Source organism: Antennarius striatus, chromosome 19, assembly GCF_040054535.1.
Source record: "Antennarius striatus isolate MH-2024 chromosome 19, ASM4005453v1, whole genome shotgun sequence".
Classification (NCBI taxonomy): Eukaryota; Metazoa; Chordata; class Actinopteri; order Lophiiformes; family Antennariidae; genus Antennarius; species Antennarius striatus.
In genome coordinates, this window is record NC_090794.1 from 6,054,327 (window position 1) to 6,076,835 (window position 22,509).

Below are 22,509 nucleotides of genomic sequence, written 5' to 3' on the forward strand. Positions count from 1 at the left end.
CAAAGAGAAAACACAAAGAGAAATGTCCATGCAGAAGTCAAATAATGTGAGACTAAAATATGTATTGGTTTTTCTTATGTTTTCTGCTACGGAACACTTCCAGTGAGTATTAATATATGGTGAAACAAAAACTAATGACAATGGGAATGTAGAAAGATCCTTTAAAGATTTAAAAAAAAAAAAAAAAAGCACTTAAAGATCCACTTAACTCAACAACGCTACTGCACAAGGTCTCTCCTGTGTACCGGTAATCTGCTGTTTCAGAAATACCTACATTAGATACTGTATGTCAACTTAAAAATGAGCAATGTGGACAAAACACAAAAAAATAACTGAAAACACAATACATAATCCAGATTTCAAACTTATTTTTGGCTAGTAAGAATTAGTTTCTATATTTCCATCATTACAACAAACTGTAGGATTGAACACACTGTGGTTCTTTTGTGACTCAAGTTCCTCAACAGAAAAGCTGCCATAGCTTCAACTCTCGTTGCAGGCATTACATTATTCTAGGACTTGAGAGCTCACGTACTGCAGTGTGTATGAGTCGCTGCTTCCCACCTTCACGTTACGTCAGGAAAATGGCAGGACTGACATCCACATCTTGCTTAAATATTTATCCTCTAGCACAACCTGGAAAAAATGTAGTTTTATGCATCTTCCTGTGTCTGAAACCCATGGAGCTATAATCCCATAACCTGAAGCACCATCTGTGCCGTGCAGCCAGCTTCCCTTTGTGCCCTGTGTCTTGGCAAACTTCACAGAGTTTTATCAAAGTATGCAGGACGAGTCCTCAGTGGCCCTTCATCAGACAACACGCTTCACACAGACTACATCACCTGCAAACCCAGGTGCTGTCTACTGTGTGTGAGTGTGTGTATACTTGTGTGTGTGTGTGTTTCAAAAGAGGGAGGATAAAAGACAAAGATGGGATGAGAGCCAGACTGAATGATTGATTGATGAGATGGAAGTGACTTAACAGACTCAGTAGAGGAGTGAGTCACACAGATAGCGGAATAAAGGAGGTGAGGAGAACCTTTTCACTGAAACTTCAAAAGCACCATGGGAACCACTGGGGATACCTCCCTCTACCTCCCCCCTCCGTACCCACTTCCTTCGCATCTGATTGGCTGGATGAGAAGAGAGGCGAATGTTCTGCATTGATATCAGTCACTATATAAAGTAAGAAGAGAGGAGAAAATGCTCTCGTCTAAACTGTGTACAGGCCACAGCTGATGATTTACATATCAGTACTGAAACAATAATCCACACTAAACATCTTTTGCTCTTCCTCTACCTGCAGTGCTAATTATCCATGTGGATTGTTTGGGTGTGACGTGCTGAGACTTTGGAGGTATCTGCTGTAAACAGGTTTGTCTTCTTTTCAAAAGAATGGAACAATCACAGATTGGCAAACAATTAAAAACAAATTCCTTTTGCAAAAATCTTTCTCTCCTAGGGTCAAAGTAAATTCCCAAAACATTTTTGTTCTATTTGGTGTGACCTATGATACTGAAATTTGTACTGTTTCCTCACTGCAAGCTGTCATGTTATTTATCATTCATCTGCTGTGGCGGGTCGCAGGGAGTTGGAACCAGTGCACTGCGGTATTCTCATATAAAAACATAGACTATATAAAAACAAAAGATACATCACACTCATTAAAACCAACAGCAAACACACAGTTGTGCATGCACTATTGACTTTATTGCTGCTTATGTTGTCAGTTTTCTATTGATACACTCATTTACAACCAGCCATGAGTTAGCAAAGGGAGTGTATGCTCAGTTTTTGCCTTTAGCATTATAGTAACACAGGCCAGCTCCACCAAGGGATGTCCTCAAAAGCTATATATTGCTTTACATCCTGAGTCTAGTGATAATAATACCCCACAAAATCTCTGCTAACCCTCACAGTCTTTGCTTTCACTGCATTATATTAAAATGTTGAACATCTTGTTTTTCTGAAATATTTTGTTATTTTTGTTATTAAAGTTTATTATTGCAAATAACAGTTGACTGAAGGTAATTTCGAACCACCACCACCTCCACATGAATGATGAAAAGGCTGTGCACATGGGGATAAACAAATATGAGTGATCAATTCTGCAAATGTTAATGCCAGAGGTGATAACAGTGTGCTGAACACTTCTTGTCCAGAATGTTAGAAATCATAGTTTTTGTTTGAAGAATACAACCATAAAAATTGGTGTTTCCACTCTAAGCTACTCTCATTCTGATAATATTCTCCCTTTCTGTGCTGCTGGCTGGGGTTTTCCCATCAAACTTGAGTTTCCCTTCCCCCCCTCTCCTTTCCATCATTCTCTAACTCCCTCTCCTCTCTGTTACAAACCCCCTCCTTTTGAGCCGTTATCTCTCGCTGCCTCTCCATCCCTGTCTCCACCTTCCTCTTCACCTCTCAGAGCCTTGTGTGGGATCAAGGAGGCACAGTACTTTAACTATAAGCTCATTATTCTGACTGACGGAGAACTTGCTCTGTTCCCGTGTGAGGGATCACAGTAAAAATCATACCTACATCTTTTCTCGGCAGAATTGTTGTTGTTTCGGTTTACTTACTGTCTGTCAGCTGTATTATTCTTTTATAATCTGTTTTCGCTGCCACATGCATTCCTATATTTAATCATTTTACAGCTAACCCTACTGTGAATGTGTGCGGAGTGTGTTTCCCAGCGTCACACTTACTTGACGCTTTTTACTCACACAAATGGAATTTGTGTGAGTAAAAATGAAAATGCTTTTTAACATAAACTTAATTATTTTACCCTCAGCTGAGTGTTGATTTTGTATTGAATATGACCAACCACCCAAATTGTAAAAATGTACTTAATTACTTTTGTCCTTTGTTGAGACTTAAATTGTATTTATTATAATCGTTTTCCCTTTTTGTGCTCAATGTATTGAGGATATTGACATCAGGAAGCTTTATTCAAGCTTTGCATGATGTTTCGGTCCATGATAATAATGTGTTTCATATATCAACAATAATAACATTTCAATTAACACAATCTGCCTAACACTGGCAGGAAAACTGATATTATTTGGCATTTTGGATGAATAATGGATACATGTAGCTGATACGCTCAATTTGAAAGCAAATAACTATCAGCTTTAATTAAACTGATACAATTACATGTTACAATTAAAGTTAAACTGTGAAAGAATCATTTGATTAAAATTATTACATTTTGAAACAGGAATATTCTGTGAACTAAAGTGACTTAGACATGCTTTCCCCCTTTAATGCTGATTTATGCATGTTAAAGTGTATTTATTTATAGGAGCAAAGTAAAAATCTTATGTTCTCCATTTGCATCACAAGGAGAAAGTTGCACTTGTGGCCTTTGCTCACATCCCATGCTGTAGAATATACACAATCCCAGTAGGTGATTTCAATGAGTGTCTCCACCCTGCAGTGGTCATTCTCTCTGCCACCTTGTGTTGACTGCTCTGCTGATTTTCTTTCGACTTTCACTGTTTACCCGTGCAGCTATGCACAGTTGGCTATCATAAGAGAGGCCGTCTGACACGGAGGGCAAATAGGTTCACAGTGCTGTTAGAGATAGCACTCCAGCATGAAGTCACTACTGAGGGTACATAGTACCCCATATGAATGGAATGTATATCATCTAGGTGAACGCTAGTGCCTGGATGATTGTTGAGTCTGGTGCTTGAAATCATTCATGTTTCACCAAAATAAAGTTCAGAAATGAGTGCAGTCAATACAGGCTTACTGCCAGGGGAATTTCACTAAGTCAGACAGTCAGAGCCACTTTAGTCAGGGACTTTATCCTTACAGCACATCGTAGTGTAAAATGTTCTATCACTCCTTTTTTAAATCCAGTGGCTGATTCTGATCATGACCTCTATCTGACATTATATCTACAAAATGCAAACGGAAAAAAAAGAACATGCAGATATTACCAGTTTTAAAGAAGAGTCAATGTGACCAGAGTGTTGCATTTACATACGCTGTGTGCATGTGATACGAGTTTTTTTGGCATGGGCCGTACGTGTGTGATAACACTGCATGAAGAAACTGCCACAGTCACTCCTCCCTGAGGGTGCAAAATGTGCAAAGGATAATATCCGCAATCGTTCACACGGGTGGAGAGGAAAACCACTAAAATGTTAAAGGACTGACAAAAAGATTCTGTTTGTCTTCGCCAGCCATTGCAAGCAATCCTGCATTACCATCATTCTCCCTCAACCCTTTAATACACAGCAGAGATGAGGAAATAGTGGTTTGCGTCTCTAATAATGCCTTCTATGTTTACTTTATAGCTTGTTATGCTGCAGAGAACCACTACAGTGTCTTTAATTAACTGTGATGATCAGCCTTTCATTTCATAAACACACCTGTGGTAACAGTGAGTGTGACCTCCATGGGAAACCACAGGTTTCCCATTGTGGTGTTGAAGCAGATCAGAGGACATCTGTGCAACCTTTTTACACCACACTACTGTTAGAGTCTGGCGTTTCAGGAATAAGAGACACCACATTTCTCAAGCAGTGCAATGATGATGGTTACGACATTGGTGAAAGACATACTTTCTCAGTTTCATTGTGTGCAGTGATTTCTTCATTTCATATATTATTACTGCTCTCATTTACAACACTAGATCCAATCTGATGTTCTTAATTTAATCTGTTTGTCCGTTGCCTGTTTTACAGTCCTGACCATTTGTGAAATCAGGTTGCCCATAAGGAGGAACAGATGTTCTTACCAATGTCAGACATGCAGTGTACACCACCCTACACATACAGTACACAACAAGATTTGAAATGGATATTAAATGTGACATCATGTCAGAGAGAGCAACACACCACCTGACATGATCCCTCGTATAATCTCATGGGAACCAGGTTTAAACGAAAAGTAGGCTAATTTGGTCCAATCACTTGTTGGGGTTAATGGTTTGAAGCAACAAATGCAGGAATACAACAAAAAGCAGGAAGCGACAACTCAAAGGAAGTGACTTTGGAGACTTTTGACTGATGCCCCTTTTTCAATTCATTAATAAGCTAAAAGCCATGCATGGACCATGAACAGTTTGTTCATTAAGTTGAACTACAGATATACTGTATATACATTGGCAAATGACTCAAAGAGCATTGAAAGAGTTTCTGGAAATAAAAAAACATTCCTGGTAAAAACATGTGGGTGGCTGTCATCGTGTATCAAAGCAATGCTGATTATTCAAATATGAAACTTTTTTCTCTAAAATTCATACATTAATGGTTTGAGTGGTAAATAAATGCATTTGCACATCTACCAGACAATCTGGGCCACATAGCTGCTGATTGTTGGGTTCAAAAATTTTGCATACTGAGCATAGGCTTATTCCCGTCATTAACCTCCATACCATCGCTGCACTGCACCACTGTAAAGACTGGCGTACTAATAAATTAGCATGGCTTGTGTGTGCACAGCACAAAGTGCATTTACTGTACTCAGTGAAAAAAATATTAGCACAGAAGTCATGGGTTCACGGAATCTGTCAGCTCAGATAAAACAGTGAAAAAAAAATCTGGACCATGTTAAATATTTTATGCACACCAGTGGACACACACAACTGCCCTGCAACACCAGGCACAAATGTACTGTAGCTGAAACACAGCGTGGACACTGTGGAAGAGTGCACTGTTCAAATGACTGCACACACACACACACACGAGCAGAGATCACAGCTCAGCACCACTCAATTTTTGACGACTATCTCATCTCTTTCCAATGTGAAGACATACACTTCACACAGAGAGAGAGAGAGAGAGAGAGAGAGAGAGAGAGAGAGAGAGAGAGAGAGAGAGAGAGAGAGAGAGAGAGAGAGAGAGAGAGAGGGAGAGAATTGGAGGGAGGATAAAACGGACACAGAGCAGAAAAATGCAAAATCCAATACAGCAAAGAGAGTGAAAGAGGGATAACAATTCAGAAGAGCCTCAGAAGTAAATCTGAATGCTGGAAGAGGAAGGAGAACAAATGTATGTATTCCACATGAGGAGATATGGTGCCTCCTGTGATGCATTTAGTGCCATATTTTACAAATTATTACTTTAAAATTAGATAATTAATAATTTAAAGATAATTAAAGGATTCATCAAAAACATCAAACATCAAAAACATCAGAAAGATCAAAAGTTCTCTGTAGGGCAGCTTGCACCTCATTCCTTTTAAATAATATATTTAAAAGATATTATCTAGTTTGGGAGCTTTATACTTAGATTTTAACAAGCACACCATGAGATGCTCATCATCTCAACAATGAAGAAGTCCGCCTCACCATCTATGAAATCTAACTGTCTTCTAAAAACAGTCTCTGGTACATCGATACAATCTAATGCAGTGTTCAATTAATCTGAAAATGAATGTACAATTCAAGGCAGATACATTGTGTTGGATTGCACTGTGCAGACAGACATCTAGTCTGATCGTAATTGTCTCGTCTTTAGCCGCAGTGTTGGGATCACTCAAATTTTAATTACTGTACAGGGCAGTCAGAGACATGGCTGATGAAGCATCTACAGGTAGAAAATGGAAACAAAGAATTGTTTCATGTGCTTAAAAAGTCAATAATTTTGGGCGGTGACTTAATTCCACGTAAAGCCAATAAAATAAATAATTTACAAATTTGTTTACAGATCAAGTTTATAATTAAATACATCACAAAAAATATCAAAAAATATTCTGCTTCTTGTCACTTAACCTGCTTTGGCTGCTTCCTTTTCTACGTGAAAACTCACCATGATTAATTTCCACAGGAGGTTATATCTTTGTTGTTTGATTTTTATTAGCACGTTCATGCAGAAACTACTTCACCTGTTTTATATTATTGTGTGTAAATACAGAAGAAACGCTTTGACTTTTTTCTGCATATGGACCGTAGCATGGATCCAGGATTTTTTTCCCCCCACTTCCGAATCAATGGAGTTTTTTTATTTACATTTTCATGAATCAAACAAAAATGTCTTTCTTTTTATTTTGAAGACAGCATGGCAGCAGTTTAAAAAAAAAAAAACATCCTTGGCACATCATAATAGATACAGAAATAGACTATACACATGTTGCCTTCATCCTCTATCACTTACTCATTACTACATTTAGGAAAGTGTTAAAAGAAGGATGGATGGAGGAGAAGAAGCCAGAGAAATGGGAAGAAGGGAGAGATGAAGAGAGAAAGAGAGAGAGAAAGAGAATGGGGGCAAGATAGGTCCAAAAATAAAGGAAGGAAAAGCGCTAATGAGTACACTCAGGTTTGCTCTGTTGCTGTGACAACATGCCGGCTCATTGCTTCAAGCCACAAGACAGCATATCTAATGAACAGCACAGAGACACGTACAGTTGAGAGTACAGAATGCAGTAGAAGACCACAAGCCATTGTCATCTGCATAGTTTTTTAGGGAAGGAAAACCCGTCAGAGCCGAGTACAATACTAGAACAGAAATGGCGCATGTCTATTCGCCTGCATCGAAAACTATCAAATAGGTATGCCAACAGACAGAAAAGCAGCCAAAGCTTTTAACCAAATCAATCAGGACCACCATGCAGCCCCCATGCCAGTTGGAGGGAGCTGAATAGTTTTGGTAGTGGAAAAACGAGCTCTGGAGAAAAGAGGTTAAAAAAAACCCTCCACAATGCAGAGGATCCTCCTGTATTGGGACCTCAGGCATCCATATTGACAAGTACAACAGAGTCAAAATGTAGCTCATAAATTGTCTGCGTGAAGTTTGCAAAAGATGCAGGAATTTGACTGGGTGTATGAAAAAGGAAATTTATACTACAGGCGTTTGGCAGGGATTTCCTCTCTTTCTCCGTCTTTGTTTTAGCTCTTGAGCCTTAACACAATGCTGCTTGTCAATCACCTCACATAGTGGGGTACGGTTAGACAGTATGATGATATGTATACTGGGAAATAATGGATGTTTTGTTCTTATTTTCGCATGTGTTCTTATACCACCCCTTAGAATAAAATCACATGCAAAAACAACACGGATAATCGTGTTATCAATTAGCTGCAGTCTCAGATGTTAGTTTGGCAGTTTTTACTAGTCTTAGCCAATTCTGGATGCACAAATAGCAACTGACTGATATTTCTGACTAACATCTTATTTAGTATGCTAAAACAGTACAGTACATGGGAAATCTATAACACCAATGAAAAAAATTACAGAAAATTACAAATGAGCTCTATGGGGTTCTCTACCTTCATTCTGAAATCTTCTAAGCCTCTCCCATTTTCTAATGTAGCTAAAATGATGGCGTCCATCATTTCACTCTCATCTCATTTAAAAAAAAAAAAAAAAAATTAAATGTGTTCATAATGTTGCTATGCTTGCAATTGTAAATATAAAACATGCATCACAACACCAATGTAATTTCCTTATTTTACTCAGCTGTTTGCACTTTAAACAATTGATTCTTACTACAAGAATATTTCATTAAAGGTTTAATGAAATATGACCTTAAGTGTCTATTTTTATTCAGCATATACCTTAAACACCTCAAGCTGAAAACTGATAATGGTTATATAAGAACAGCTTTATTCTGGTGCGATAAGGTCTGATTAGCTGACTAATCGAAAACATGATCGGATTAGTTAACTATCAAAATAATCTTTTGTGTCAGCTCTAATCATATCTGCATATTTTATTTAGAATTGAAATACTTCTGTAGCTGAATGCCTTCCTCTTATTACACTTTTTATTCATCATTATTCCAAATAGAACAGTAGAACTGTTCACACTACAAAAACAAAAGTGTCTGACGTTCGAGGAATGCAATTGATTGTCGGAGAGCCACATCTGTGATCAGGCGAGTAATGAGTCAGCGTGGTTCCCGTCAAACTAAACATCAAACGACGAGGGCTCTGTCAGAAACTGTGCCCAATTACAAAATTACTCGAGAGCCACCGATAAAAGGTAAAATCCTGCTTCATTTGTCTGTCTGTCTGGAATCACAAAGGTTTTTACAAGAGATACAAAAGACCCTGTCACAGCGTTGTTGAGGGCAACACACATCCCTGAAGATAGACGGTTGATATTCAGTTGAAATCACATGCAGGGCTGATAGGAACGGATTGTGTCTATTAGGTGGTGCTCCTCTCCCAGCTGCTGCTTGGTGACAGCGGTAACACTACCTCCCAAAATCCCTCCACTGTGGGTTACAGCTGAACAGAACAAGCCACAAGTGATTTGTCCCTCAGTGCTTACCTTCCTCAGCAGGTTGCAGATTCTCTCGATGTTCCGCAGCCTCTCTCTCTGAAAGGAGACAAACAGGGAAAACTAAAGTTTAGTCAGGTGGAGGTTTCATTTTGCCATGGATGATCAGTCAGGAGAGTGAGCTCACCGCTGGTCTTCTAAAAGACGCCACATTTACAGACAATCATGATGCTATCAAATATTCGCTGCAGCAAATGTTACACTTTACACTCACTCTGAGTGCGGCGTCTCATTCAGCCTCATTCAACACGTTACCTGTCCATGATAGACACGATAGAAACAAGATTGTAATGTCTGCTCATCACGTCTGTGAGCAGAATCACTGAAAAAGCTTTAAACCGACTTTGGTTTGATCCTGATATTTGATCAAATTTAGCATCTGGATCCAGTAACGCCTTTAAACGATTTGACTTGACGGGCCTCAGGTCACCTCAGGTCGTGTCTTTTTACAAAACTTTCTGAGCAGCAAAGATCCAATGAGACCACCTCAAGACCTCAGAGCAATTTAGAGTGTTTTCCCTCCACAGTTATCTCCACACTTAAACAACTTACTGTATTTCATTATTTAAGTCTTCTCTTCAAGTGTAATAAGCTGTAAAATACTTAAGTCAGCATTTGCCACTTTGCTGACTCTAACAGCCACCATTTCACCAAAGCTTTTAACATCAACATCAAATATTAAATAATTCCCGAAAAAGCTGCGACACGGACGTGACTGGAGGTTCTAGAGGTGATGCAGGGCGATATGCAGAACTGTGTGTTGCTAATGAATCATATATTGATCCGAACATTGGATTGATTGTGTTTGTCTGACTTAAACGCTGCTTCCTGGCTGTAAATGTAAATGTCAGAAAGTCCATCGGAACAAGTAGAAAAATGATGCAGTCTGGTGCAGAACATAAACCACAGCATGTCTAAATATGAAACAGCATTGATTAAAAAGATAACAGTAATAAAAATGTTCTGAAATAAAAGAAGTGGAAACAGTTCATTCATACAGCAGAAGACAACTGAAATCAGTGTTTAAAATGTTTCAGAAATGTCAGTGGTTTTTGATTATTGAAATAAAAGAAGTGGAAACAGTTCATTCATACAGCAGAAGACAACTGAAATCAGTGTTTAAAATGTTTCAGAAATGTCAGTGGTTTTTGATTATTGCGATTAAATTACACTGAAAACTGAAGTGATTCTCTGTAAATGTGTTCCCTCACTGTTCCAGCTCACCGCCTGCTTATTGCTGAGTGCAAGAGAGAAGCCTGGAAATCTGATGCCACTGTGTGAAAATGTGTCAGTGAGATTCTGCCTCCCTTTACCTACTGTGTGTGTGTGTGTGTGTGTGTGTGTGTGTGTGTGTGTGTGTGTGTGTGTGTGTGTGTGTGTGTGTGTGTGTGTGTGCAGCTTCCTTTCCTCGTGTGGTGGAGAGCTGCTAGAGAATGTGTGTTCAAGCAGTGATAGGCTTTTCTGTACACACACACACACGCACACACACGCACACACACACACACATGGATTTGTAGATTTCAAACAGAGTGAAATAAAGAAGGCTCACTTTACGAAGGATGTGATTGGTTAAAAAAAATTGTCTACTAGTAAAAACCAGATGCAGTTTAGTGGAACTAGTCATGACAGAGTCAGCTGGTCTCAAACAAACCTGGTCTTAACAGTATTTTCTGCACCATTTACTTTTACTTGGGTCTTAATTATTTGGCCAACTGAGAATATTGAATTGTTAGAAGAGACTCCCGTCAATCACTCTCATGCCCAGAGATCTTCAAAAATGTAAATGATTATTGGTTTAATTGATTGAACTCCCACTACAATCACGTGTGTGGATGAAAAAAGAACATTATGTTGTTCAAATGTCCTTTTTTCGGTAAAGAAAGCAAACAGGTACAGTTCCATTTCCAATCAAAGTGTTAGATCCGCCCCTACACTCATATGCACACACTGATAAAGAAGAATCTGAGGGTTGCTGGAGGTGTTGGCATAGCAACTCATCCAAAAGTGGAAAGTAATTTTTAATTCTGCTACAAACAAACCATCAATCAGGACTGTGTGGCCCTGCAGGTTCCCCGTTTAGCCGGGATTTGTGCTTCTTAATTTGGAGCCGTTTTGATTCCAGCATAGCCAATGTCACACACACACACACACACACACACACACACACACACACACACACACACACACACACACACACACACACACACACACACACACACACACACACACACACACACACACACACACACACACACACACAGACATACACAAACCAAAACAATACGAGAGAACTTACAATAAAGAAGGACAGGCCTTACATCAGCTGACAAATCACTAGGATTCTGTCCTGTTATGTGAGAAAACAAGACTCCATGTCTGTCTGTGAAAACAATCTACCATTGTATCCGGATGCTGTGGAGGCATTGAGGGTTCACTCCAGTTCGACTTCAGCCTTCTATCCATTCTCACCTCAGACCCAGTCACTACACCCTGGCTCCAGAGAAAACCCCAGCTCTTACTTCTGGGTCTTCTTTTGGAAATTAAATCAACTTTTTGTCTCTGTTTCAGCTGGAGACATTCGGTACCATTCTCCATCTGTCCAGCAAATTTCATGGAAAACCTTCAGGCTTTTTTTGTATAATCCTGTGAAAAACATCCCAACCCAACGACAAGTGCACTTGGGTGAAAGTGTAACCTCTTTGGTTGAGGTAAATAAACACAGATGAAGATGTAAACATGCATATTTGATCACTAGAGGACTGTAAAAAGTGTGGACTGCCACAGATGTTTCTCCTGGAAGATGTTTAATTTATGCCTGTGCTCTAAATAATGAAATCAGAGGTTCCTGGGTAGGAGACTGTGAACAAGTCAGAGATAACAATAAAAAAGATAGGAGAGAAGAAGTATAAAATGAGGGTCAGCGCTGTCATTTTGTGCGTCAACCGAAGTATCACTCCCACCTACCTCCAAAAAAACCCCGCCTCTCAGGGTCTCATTCCACACAACTAGAAGTGTGGGGGGAAAAAAAGCGCAAAAAATTACCTTTAAACTTTTCATTACTTCAAATGATTCAAAGTCAAAGTAGAAGGCTGTTTTATCTGAAGGGAGTCTAACTTTGAAGTGATCTGTACTGCAGTAGCACAACGGGCTAAAAAGGGAATCGATGATCGGGAGGAAGAACACTGGGAAAATGTGTTCGGAGTGAGAATTTGTATTCTTAGAGGTAGATTCATTAGTTCTGTCCTCAGCGTGACCTTATCCACAGTACACACACACACACACACACACACACACACACACACACACACACACACACACACACACACACCTGCATCTATACTTACGTACATACACATCACACACAATCAGGCCATTTCTGTGGTTGAGACCACATTCTCATCAACCAGTTCTCTCGGGCATGACACCGACTCACCTCGTCTTTACCTCTGTCTGGTTTGAAAGAGGTCACACAAATACGTCCCACTCCAAGCAACGTTGTGTGTGTGTCTGTGTGTGTGTCTGTGTGTGTGTGTGCATGTGTTTGTTGCAACCGTCCACTCATTAGAAAGCAATTAGGCTGATGCCTCTTTGAAATGTTATGTAGCGCGAATCGGCTTGACAGGCGAAAGTGGCACAGAAGTATCGATGGGAGTAGAAGGAGGGGAGGAGAAGGTGGAGGTGGAGAGTAAAGGGCGATGGAGGTCTGGGGGTTTAATTGACCCGTATTTCGCCAGGTACACCAATTAAAAGCAAATTATCCTTTACAGGAAATGGGTCATGATTGGAAAGCACACCATTGAAGATGAGGAAGGTGGTCATAATTTCAATTTAGTACTGACTCAGAGTGTTTTTAAATACTGTGAAATAATTTTGCCACTTTGATGTATGAGAAGCTTCAACTTAAGGAGAGGAGACAACCGTGGAGCTGTGGGGAGAAGGAGTGATGCAAGTGGGATGAAGGGCAGAGGGGACATTTAAAACGTGTGAAGAGGATGCAGACGCTGTCATCGCTTGTGTTTGCATCCTTGACGGGATGCTGATGGAAACACAAAAATTCACATTCATAAAACATCTCAGTGAAAGCAAAGAGAGACCGCCTGCTTTCCTTCATTTCCTTCCTCAGTTATCATTCTGATTTCACACTCAGATTATATTATCACTGCTCCCGGCTACAGCTTTATCCTCTCATACTTATGCAACGTGTGCATATGTTGTGACCATGTGCTATAAGTGTGCATCATCTCTGCAATCTGCATATGTGTTGGAGTCCCATAAGCAATGATACCATTAACACTGGATCTTCATAATAAACCCTGAACACTGTGGCAAACACAGTTTCACTGCAGTGCCTGTGTGTTTGTCTCTGCATATGAGGGATGGATATATAAATTCAGGGCAAATAAAAGAGCCAATGATTACTAAAATACTGTTTAAAATTTAAAAAAAAACAACAAAGTTAACTTTTTATTTTTGTCCAAGAAGAGACAGAATAGCACAGATTAATTCCAGTCCAAACATTCTGTCCACTTGTTGGTGAGTACAGCAGTTTCATTTCCTGCATAGAGCAGACTGTGGTAGATTTCCGGCCCCTCGGGTTGGGTGCACTGCTTGCCCATCTCGCCCACAGTGTCTGGGCATAGTTCATTGTAGCGATGAAAAACAATGAACTATGTCTGGGTAGAGCAAAGCCAGAGGAAACTTCAGTATTCTCAACGCACAACGGCTGCAAACTAGAACCAACTGGTGGCTGGTTCTCTCAAGTTCACTTTAGAATAACTGGAGCTCAGAATCTCACACTTATATCTGGTGAAACCTATTATTTGAAGTCCAGAGGACATAATCTTTTCGACCAATTTAACTTTGTTAAATTTAAACGTAAGATGCCCAGCTGGCGTCAGTTGGGAATGGTTCAAAAATCATGATAACTACATGGTCTGAGTAAAATGGGCAAAAACACAGGATCAACTAGATGGACTGAAATGCTAATAATAACTTGACATCTCCGGAAAGATTAAAATACCAACGTTTGACAACAATAAAACATTGAAACTATTACAACCATGCTATTAAGAAGATAGCAGGATTATGCAAAAAAATAATAGACAAATTCACACGCAATTTTCACCAAACACAGACGCCTAGAATATCCGAGATGTGATTAATATTTTGATCATGTCCAGGATTCGGATCATTATCATGACTTTTTTTTAAAGGATTATTGTAATCTCATCATTAGAAAAACAAATTGTGGTGAGCGTTGAATAAAGAAGGATCATCCTGCTTAGTAGCTCTTATTTCAGGATCCTGTCGTTAAGAGAAAAACAAAAACAGAAAGTTTAGTTTGAAGATTATGAATGGACAGTGAAAGCAGTGCAACCCTAAACAACTGAAAGATGAAAGAAATGGAAAATGATGAACACAAAATTGTAGCTTAACTGGTGATTAAAGTCCACATTTTTGGTATGAGAGGCAGAATATATCCATGAAATGAATGATCAGAGTTTTGAAACAACAACCAGCCCATCAGCCTTTCCAGCAACGGCGCTTATAACTTGGTTTGTGTGTGTGTGCGTGTGTGTGTGTGTCCACACAATGTGAGGTTCCTCCCCAAGGCAGCGGGCTGACAGAAACCGCTAATTAGACTGCCTGGTTTTAAGAAAGACAGCGACAGAAAGAGAGGAAGGAAGGGGAGCTTTGTGGGAGATGTTACGCAAGAGACAGTGGGAAATGGGGATCATTACTGGATCCATATGACATGAGAGAGGGAAGGAAAATGATGCCTTATTACTGGATTCGGGATGAAGCCATCAACCTGCTGGATTAGAGAGGCAAGAAAAAGATGGAGGAACACAAAGCTGCTAACACAAAAGTAGCTGTAGTGAAGTTACAAGTTGTTTCCTCAGGTTGAACCATCAACTGTACCAAAAGGAGTGGGTGTTGCGTGTTCCTCTCATCTAGTCTGCATTCATACATCTGTTGTGTACGTGTTGTGCAGTCAGATGAGTCTTTACTGGCTTCGGAATGAGGAGTTACCCTGAAGTTTGGCCTCTATAAAGCCTCAAAGGAGACTCCACAACAAATGTGCAATAAAACTGACCGTTTTACTGTGTTACCATGACAACAGAGGTCAAGCTTCCTCTAGGTGATGACGCAGGATGCCTTTAAAGGATAAATGTTCGGCAGAAGGTAATGGGAGCTGTGTCCTGAACATAAAGCCAGGCTGTTCACCTGTGATGAGGGTGTAAAAGCTGTGCTAGCTGTATCCAAATCAGCGTGATGTGTAAGTTTAGAACACATAATGTATGCAGTCTACTTGGAAACACATGGGAATGAACAAAAAATTGTGTTTGATAAAAGTGACGTCAAGGCATTATTTACTTGCTTTTAGTCTGAGAGGATATTTTCTCCTTCTGGGCTGTTTTTATTCCAGAGCATTTCAGTTTTGGGTTTTGTACTTTATATTAAGTTAATATAAAGTTAATCCTTTTTTAAAGTTGTTTGATCTGAATAGATAAGGACAAAATTCTTTATCAAATGCAGAATTTCTTATTACACAATCAGTGTTTGCGTGCGTCCTTACGTCTGTCATGCACATTTTTTTTATACAGGGACGCAAGATCATCAGACAACGTGCATCTCTCGGACGCAAGCTTTAAATACTTACAATAAAAAAAAGATTGATGTAACCTTTTCCACGATATAATATTGGGAAAAAATGCACCTTCATTCAACAAAAACATTCACAATATATCAATTTTTTCGTCTTAAATTTTCAAACCCGGAAAACGCCATTGTGTTGTGATCTCGTGCAAGTTTCTCGTCACGGGACTCATCTGTTTAATTCAGCCTTATTAAAATTGGCCAGGGGCAGCACCGTAGCGCAGTGGGTAGCGCTGTTGCTGCACAGAAAGGCGGTTCCTGGTTTGTGTCCTGCTCTGTGAGGAGTTTGCTTGTTTTCCCCGTGTCTGTGTGGGTTCTCTCCGGGTTCTCCGGCTTCCTGTCTCCTCCATAAAACATGTGCTTTAGGTTAATTGGCCGTTCCAAATTGACTGTAGGTACGAGTGTGTGCATGCATGCTGGTTTGCATCTGTGTGCTTGTACAGTACAGAAGAAGATGCTTGGTGCAGTGTCAACAGGAGAATATATGAATTAAAGGCAAGAAAACTATTGAGTTTAAAGTTTTTTCAAGAATGACCACCAGGCTGTAACATTTTGATAAAATATGTAATTTTCCAGTTTTTTTCCCTTTCTACTGAAATAGTTATGGTGTCATTATTAATAAAATCGTTAAAATTAACAGTTTGTTTAGTTTGTATGTTGTACTATTGGCAAAACTCAATCCTTTGCTATATGGTTTCTAACGTATATTCTGTTACTTTTGGGATGCATAAACGTCATGTTGGGACGCACAAATTTTTGTAGAAGCGCATCCCAGGGATGCACTACTTTCTTGAGGTAAAATGAACTCTGCACAATGTGATTCATTTTATCTCTTCACTTATTAAATCAAAAAACTCATTTTATTCCTTGTAATAACATTTTCAGTATTGGGTGAGATTAATTTATTTCTCTGACCAAACCCCCCCTCTCTCCCCCAAAATTTCTCAAAGTAGCACAGGAATGTCTAAGTTACTAATGTGGTATTCTGTACCAGACATGAGCTGAAAATACAACTGAAGAAGAATCGCCTTGTTGCTGGGGTCAAGCAAAGAAAATGTTATTGTTGTACACTATAAATTATTATCATGTATTTCAACCAATCCTGGGTGTTAGGATAATGTATTTTTAGGAGATTCCTCACTAAAGAAAAGACTTTCTTTAAAAGAAATCTTAGCAAGTACAGTTTTTTTTAGTTTTTAATGGTCTTTAGTTTCTCTAGATGAGACTCTTTAAACTGTATATATGTCAAGCACTCTGCCCACGGTCATGAGTTTGTCATTGACCGAGACTTGGCCTTACACTTTGAAGACATATTTAATGGATAGGTCTGAAAATGGACTGATGCATTTTATTTCTTTCTTTGGTAATGGGTAGTTACACATAAGCAGGAGGCAACATAGGAAGTATGGCTATCAGAAAAACAGGAGAGTGAGAAAAGAAAGGAGAAGGAAGGCAAAATTAGATGGAACATTTTGTACCCATTCCCCTGCCGGGTTCTTTGATATGTTCTGCATTGCATAATGATATGCAAATATAAAAGCGGTACTGAGTAGAGTCTAATTCACTGTTTTCAGAGTCTTGAAAACGTCTTTCAAGCTGGAGAAGTCTTTTCATTTGTCTCTTAAGAAATCCTCATTCAGCTATCACTTCCTCTCTCTCTGTCTCCTCTTTCACCCAGTTAACAATTTTTTTCCTCAATCTGTCTCCAACTTTTCTCCCATCTCTCTCCTATTCATCCCCAAGGATTTACTGAAGTCAATACTCCAGAGGAGCTATCCGGTCCAGAGCTCCTAAGTCAAAGTCACCTCCAAACTAACTGCTGGAGCTGTACTGTACTCCCATGCATTATTAAGAGCCAACTGTGTTAGTAAAAGCCCAAAAGACTCCAGGGAAAAGGATTTTGAGGGCTGGAATTCTTCCTAAAACAACTTCACCGGGGGCAGCTCCAATGCTGGCCAGCGCTAATGTACATTTTCCCAACAACTTCTCCTGATGGCTGCTGTTGCAATTTGTAGGAGCAAAGGGGTGAAGTATGTTTTGACCATTTCTTCACTGGGGGAAATTTTGAGATGATGTTGAGAGGTGAGTGAACATCAGAGTCAAATACGCATCTATGTTGAACTGGCCAAAGAGACTGTTTTTCCTCTTACAATAGATTGAGTATATTAAGGCGTTACACATTTGCATCTGAAACGTGGATGAGATCATTTAAAGCATGAATTTAATATTCACAGCACATCCCATATGTCTACAAACCAGCTGGGAGAGGGCTGCATATAGCCTGTGCATAATTCAGCATATTAACCTGCAAATCGACTGTTGTTAAAATGTAAAATTCTCTCAGAAAAGGAATAAATGCTCCTATTTTAGGAGCATTTGTAGCACACTGGAAAAAGCCCAATTCCCTGCATTAGAATGAATAATAACAGGAGACATGCTTTTAGTGTGTGAGAACCAGTTAGTGTGTTGGCATTCAAGATGACACTAAACATCGGACATAAGTGAGTCAGATTCGACCTTCAGTACTATGAAACAATGAAAAACCCATATATTAATATTTAATATTATTAACCGAAAACTGATAGCAGTGAAATGTATTTTAAATATCAGTTAAAAATACATTTATTATATAATAGAACTGATTGTTATTAATAGTTAAACTTTCACTCCTACAGTTGTTTGAGGTGGAGCAAATGAGCAAATTTAGCTAAATGGTTCTCAAATATTAGTGTTTTACATGTTTACGATGTATTTAAATCCACTGGCAGCACAGCCTGCAGCCTCTTTAGATACAGCAGAGAGCTGAAAAGTGTAGGACATGAGCTGAGCAACGCAGGAGTGGCAGATTCTGTTTTATTTTGGATCAATAAATTGTTGGATGAATATGATTAATTCATACTGGATGTTTCAGCCTGAATCTCTGAGAGAGGCAGGTGTAACTACTGTAACTCATTGATTGCTGCTTTATTTGGAATGAATGGAAAGAGGTCAATGACATTATACCCTAAAGGAATAAACAACAAGAAGAGGTAACAGTAAACCTACCGCGTGGAGAGGATTGCCCTGATCAATCGGCACCTTGAAGTCAGCCTGGAGCTCATCAAAGGCAGTTATCTGTAGAGAAACAAGCATGATGACATATTAACAGTACAATAGGAGACAACAGCACTGCAAAGACAGATGCTCAACTATTTGGTCTCAGGAGGGAAATGTGTGTGTGTATGATAGAGCGAGAGATGTGTGTGTGTGTGTGTCAGTCAGTGCATATGCATATTAGCTGCTTTGTGTTTCTCCAGGGTGTGTGAACCACGAGGGAACTTTGAGACATGAGCGAAAGAATATCGCTTTGTTTTTTGCAAAGAACGAACGACTGTGTGCGGTATACTATTCCATGCATTGTGATGACTCATATGACAAGGAAAGAGAGTTAGCACTGCATGTCAGTTCGTGCATGTGAATGTATTAATCCTGCATTGGGAATTAACAACAGAGAGAGCTGGCAGAGGGTTGCACCAATCCCGGGTTATTTCCCTGGACTCACCCCCGCACTGACAGGCAGCTCTTTACATGTTATTTCCCAGCGGATCCAACAGTGATCCTGGCTCATTGCCTCGCCTGTTATAATGTGTCGGCTTCCCTTGGGCTGTTCCTCACAGGCGAGGGAAACACACACACACACACACACACACACACACACACACACACACACACACACACACACACACGCACATGGTCTATGAGGGTGCATAAATCTAGGCATACAGGGAAGCACTGCGTATTTATATGTAGGAACAGAATCTTCCATAATGGAATTGATTGACCTCACCTATACATCCTTATTTGTGCCATATGGGAAAACATTACAGACTGGATGTTCCGGTGTGTGTCAGGCTCAATGGATTGTTCACTTTAGTATAACAGCTGTCTTATTGCTCTCAATTATCATAGCGGCGTTGAGATGTCAAGGCATGACAGCAGCTCTGATATACTTTGATGAAGCAGGAATCACTGCAAAGACTGTAACACAGTTGATCCAGACTACATTAAGTACATCATGCATTCATTCAGGTGGTTCCTCATTCCTCTTCTCTGTGGCCAAGTGAGCACTGGAATTTTTGATAGACTGGTAAATTGAGTTTTACCAAGAAGCACTGGTTTGTGGACTGCATGGAGATGGGAGCTGGACATCAAACAGAACCATCAACTCATTAAATTTTTAACATTCTCTCCATGCGTAGAAGTGATTGGCTGGACAAGATCAATAGGGCTTCCAGTCGAGAGATGCTGTATTAATTCACAATATAAATCAAAGGAATCAATTTTGTGGAGGGGATGGATGGTGCAGTGGCAAGATCAACCCAGGCAAATTGAAGTTGTCGGAATTTTTTAAATTCAGGTTAACCAGGGTGCCATCCTTAAAATACAGGTCAGAAAGGGCAGTTCAGGTTTATTGCAGATTTAGCCTTGGGTTTTTACAAATTTATTTTCAGCTTTTGAGACGTATATGGATGTTCTATTTCCATAACACTTATGTAGGTATTTATGCACATTTTTATAGACCTTACATATATGAATAAAAAAGATGAAATGGAGCAATACCACTATAAATGGTTGTGTGTGTGTGTGTGTGTGTGGGGGGGGGGGTACAGAAAGAAAGAGAAAGTGTTAGATTAGAGAGCCTGCTAGGGTAGTTGTTGATGCGGTTGTGGAGTCTAGACTAGGAAACCATCAGACTGATGGAATAGTTAGTGACGTTGAGACTGTCTCCTTCCCTCAGATTTTTAATAAAATGGCCCGGGACATTACCCATGTGAATCTTACTTCTGCTCTTATCACCACTGACAAGGTGCTTTTCAGTGAAGCACCTGATCAGGTTATCCAAGACTCTATACCTGAAAGCATCCCAGTTATTGTATCACATCGTGTTTATAGGTCTTTACCTCCCAGATTTATTGAGACGCGGCATCTGATTAAGATTAATACATCCTCAGCTGTTAAACCGTCTAATAATCATGTTAGTGACACTACCACATTTCAATTTGGCCTTTTAAATATTAGATCAATGTCATCGAAGGCCTTGCTTGTGAACGATTTAATTCTTCAGCATGGCCTGGATATGATTGCTCTATGTGAAACATGGCTAAAACCAAATGTCTTCTTACCGTTAAATGAAGCTTCACCACCTGATTTTACATATGCTCATGCCGCAAGGGCTGATAAACAGGGTGGAGGTGTTGCTTTAGTCTACAAATCTATTTTGAACCTGACTTCGAATCTAGATATTCATTTTACATCTTTTGAGGCTCTTGTTCTAAAACCATCGCCTACAGCTGTAAACAGCAGGCTTTATCTTGTAGTAGTCTATAGACCGCCTGGTCCCTATTCTTTATTCTTAGAAGAATTTGGTGAATTCATTTCGGATCTAATTACTCAATCTGATGAGGTTATGGTGACAGGTGATTTTAACATTCATTTAAATAACCCTAGTGATCCGTTGTGTAAAGCTTTCCTAACCCTCCTGGACATGTTAGGTTTCACTCAGTGGGTTCATGAAGCAACTCATTCCAATGGTAATACCCTAGATCTGATTCTATCGCGTGGTATAAATGTTACTGCTGTGACTGTCTCTCCTCTTACGTCAGTGATATCTGACCATTTTCTTATTACTTTTAAAGCAGCCTTTACTTGTCAAAATAGCATTACTCCTGATTTAGTCACTACTCGCCATATCGGCCTGTCAACGGTATCTAAACTTAGTGAGCTTCTACCTGAGGTATTGACTCCTTTTACTGTAGCAACAGGATCAATCGAAAATTACACTAGTGATCTAAACTCAGCTCTTTCTAGTCTGTTGGACTCAGTTGCACCTCTAAAAACTAAAACCATAGGGGTGCGCAGGTCTACACCATGGTTTAACGAGGAGACACGCGCTCTCAGACGAGCCTGTAGGAGTTTAGAGCGCAGGTGGCGTAAATCTAAATCTAAATCATGCTACATCTCTTGGCACGAATGTGTCTTAAATTACAAATGTGCTCTGTCCACCGCTAAAGCTGCCTATTTCTCCAGATTAATAAGTAAAAATAAACACAACCCTCGATTTCTGTTTAATACTGTAGCCAGATTGACCCAGAAACAGTCAACGGCAAGCAGCTTGTTATTGGCGGCTGATGATTTCCAAGATTTTTTCTGCCGTAAAATTGATAACATTAGACATGAAATAACTTCTTCAGCTTCACCTGGATCAAAATTTGATGTGGTTCCTTCTCTGGGTGTTAAAACCCAACTTTTCTCTTTAACACACTTTGAGAATGTCTCTCTGGTAGAATTAACAAAGTTGGTCTCATTCTCCAAACCTACTACATGCCTCTTAGACCCTCTCCCTGCTAAATTAGTTAAAGAATTATGGCCATTGCTGGGCCCTACTATGTTAAATGTAGTTAATCTTTCTCTTGCAACTGGTGTTGTTCCCACCAGCTTTAAAGCGGCCGTGGTTAAACCTCTGCTTAAAAAGCCACATCTCGACCAAGAGTCTTTAAATAATTATAGACCAGTTTCTAACCTTCCATTCTTATCTAAAATACTAGAAAGGGTAGTATCTCAACAGCTCTTAGAT

General features: G+C 39.6%; 1 protein-coding gene across 2 annotated transcripts in view; it reads right to left on the minus strand.

Annotated features, from left to right (window-relative positions):
- cnih3 (cornichon family AMPA receptor auxiliary protein 3) overlaps positions 1 to 22,509 on the minus strand; it is a 55,604-nt gene that overhangs the window by 20,255 nt on the left and 12,840 nt on the right. Inside the window, exons 1-3 of one of the 2 annotated variants that reach the window (XM_068342755.1) lie at positions 19,438 to 19,557; positions 18,942 to 19,010; positions 9,228 to 9,275 (exon numbers count right to left, since the gene is read on the minus strand). In XM_068342755.1, the coding sequence (XP_068198856.1) occupies positions 9,228 to 9,275; positions 18,942 to 19,010; positions 19,438 to 19,503 (183 nt within the window). In that variant the 5' untranslated portion in view covers positions 19,504 to 19,557. Of the gene's footprint in view, positions 1 to 9,227; positions 9,276 to 18,941; positions 19,011 to 19,437; positions 19,558 to 22,509 lie in introns of those variants that run through there. The other variant, XM_068342754.1, reaches the window with a different exon arrangement.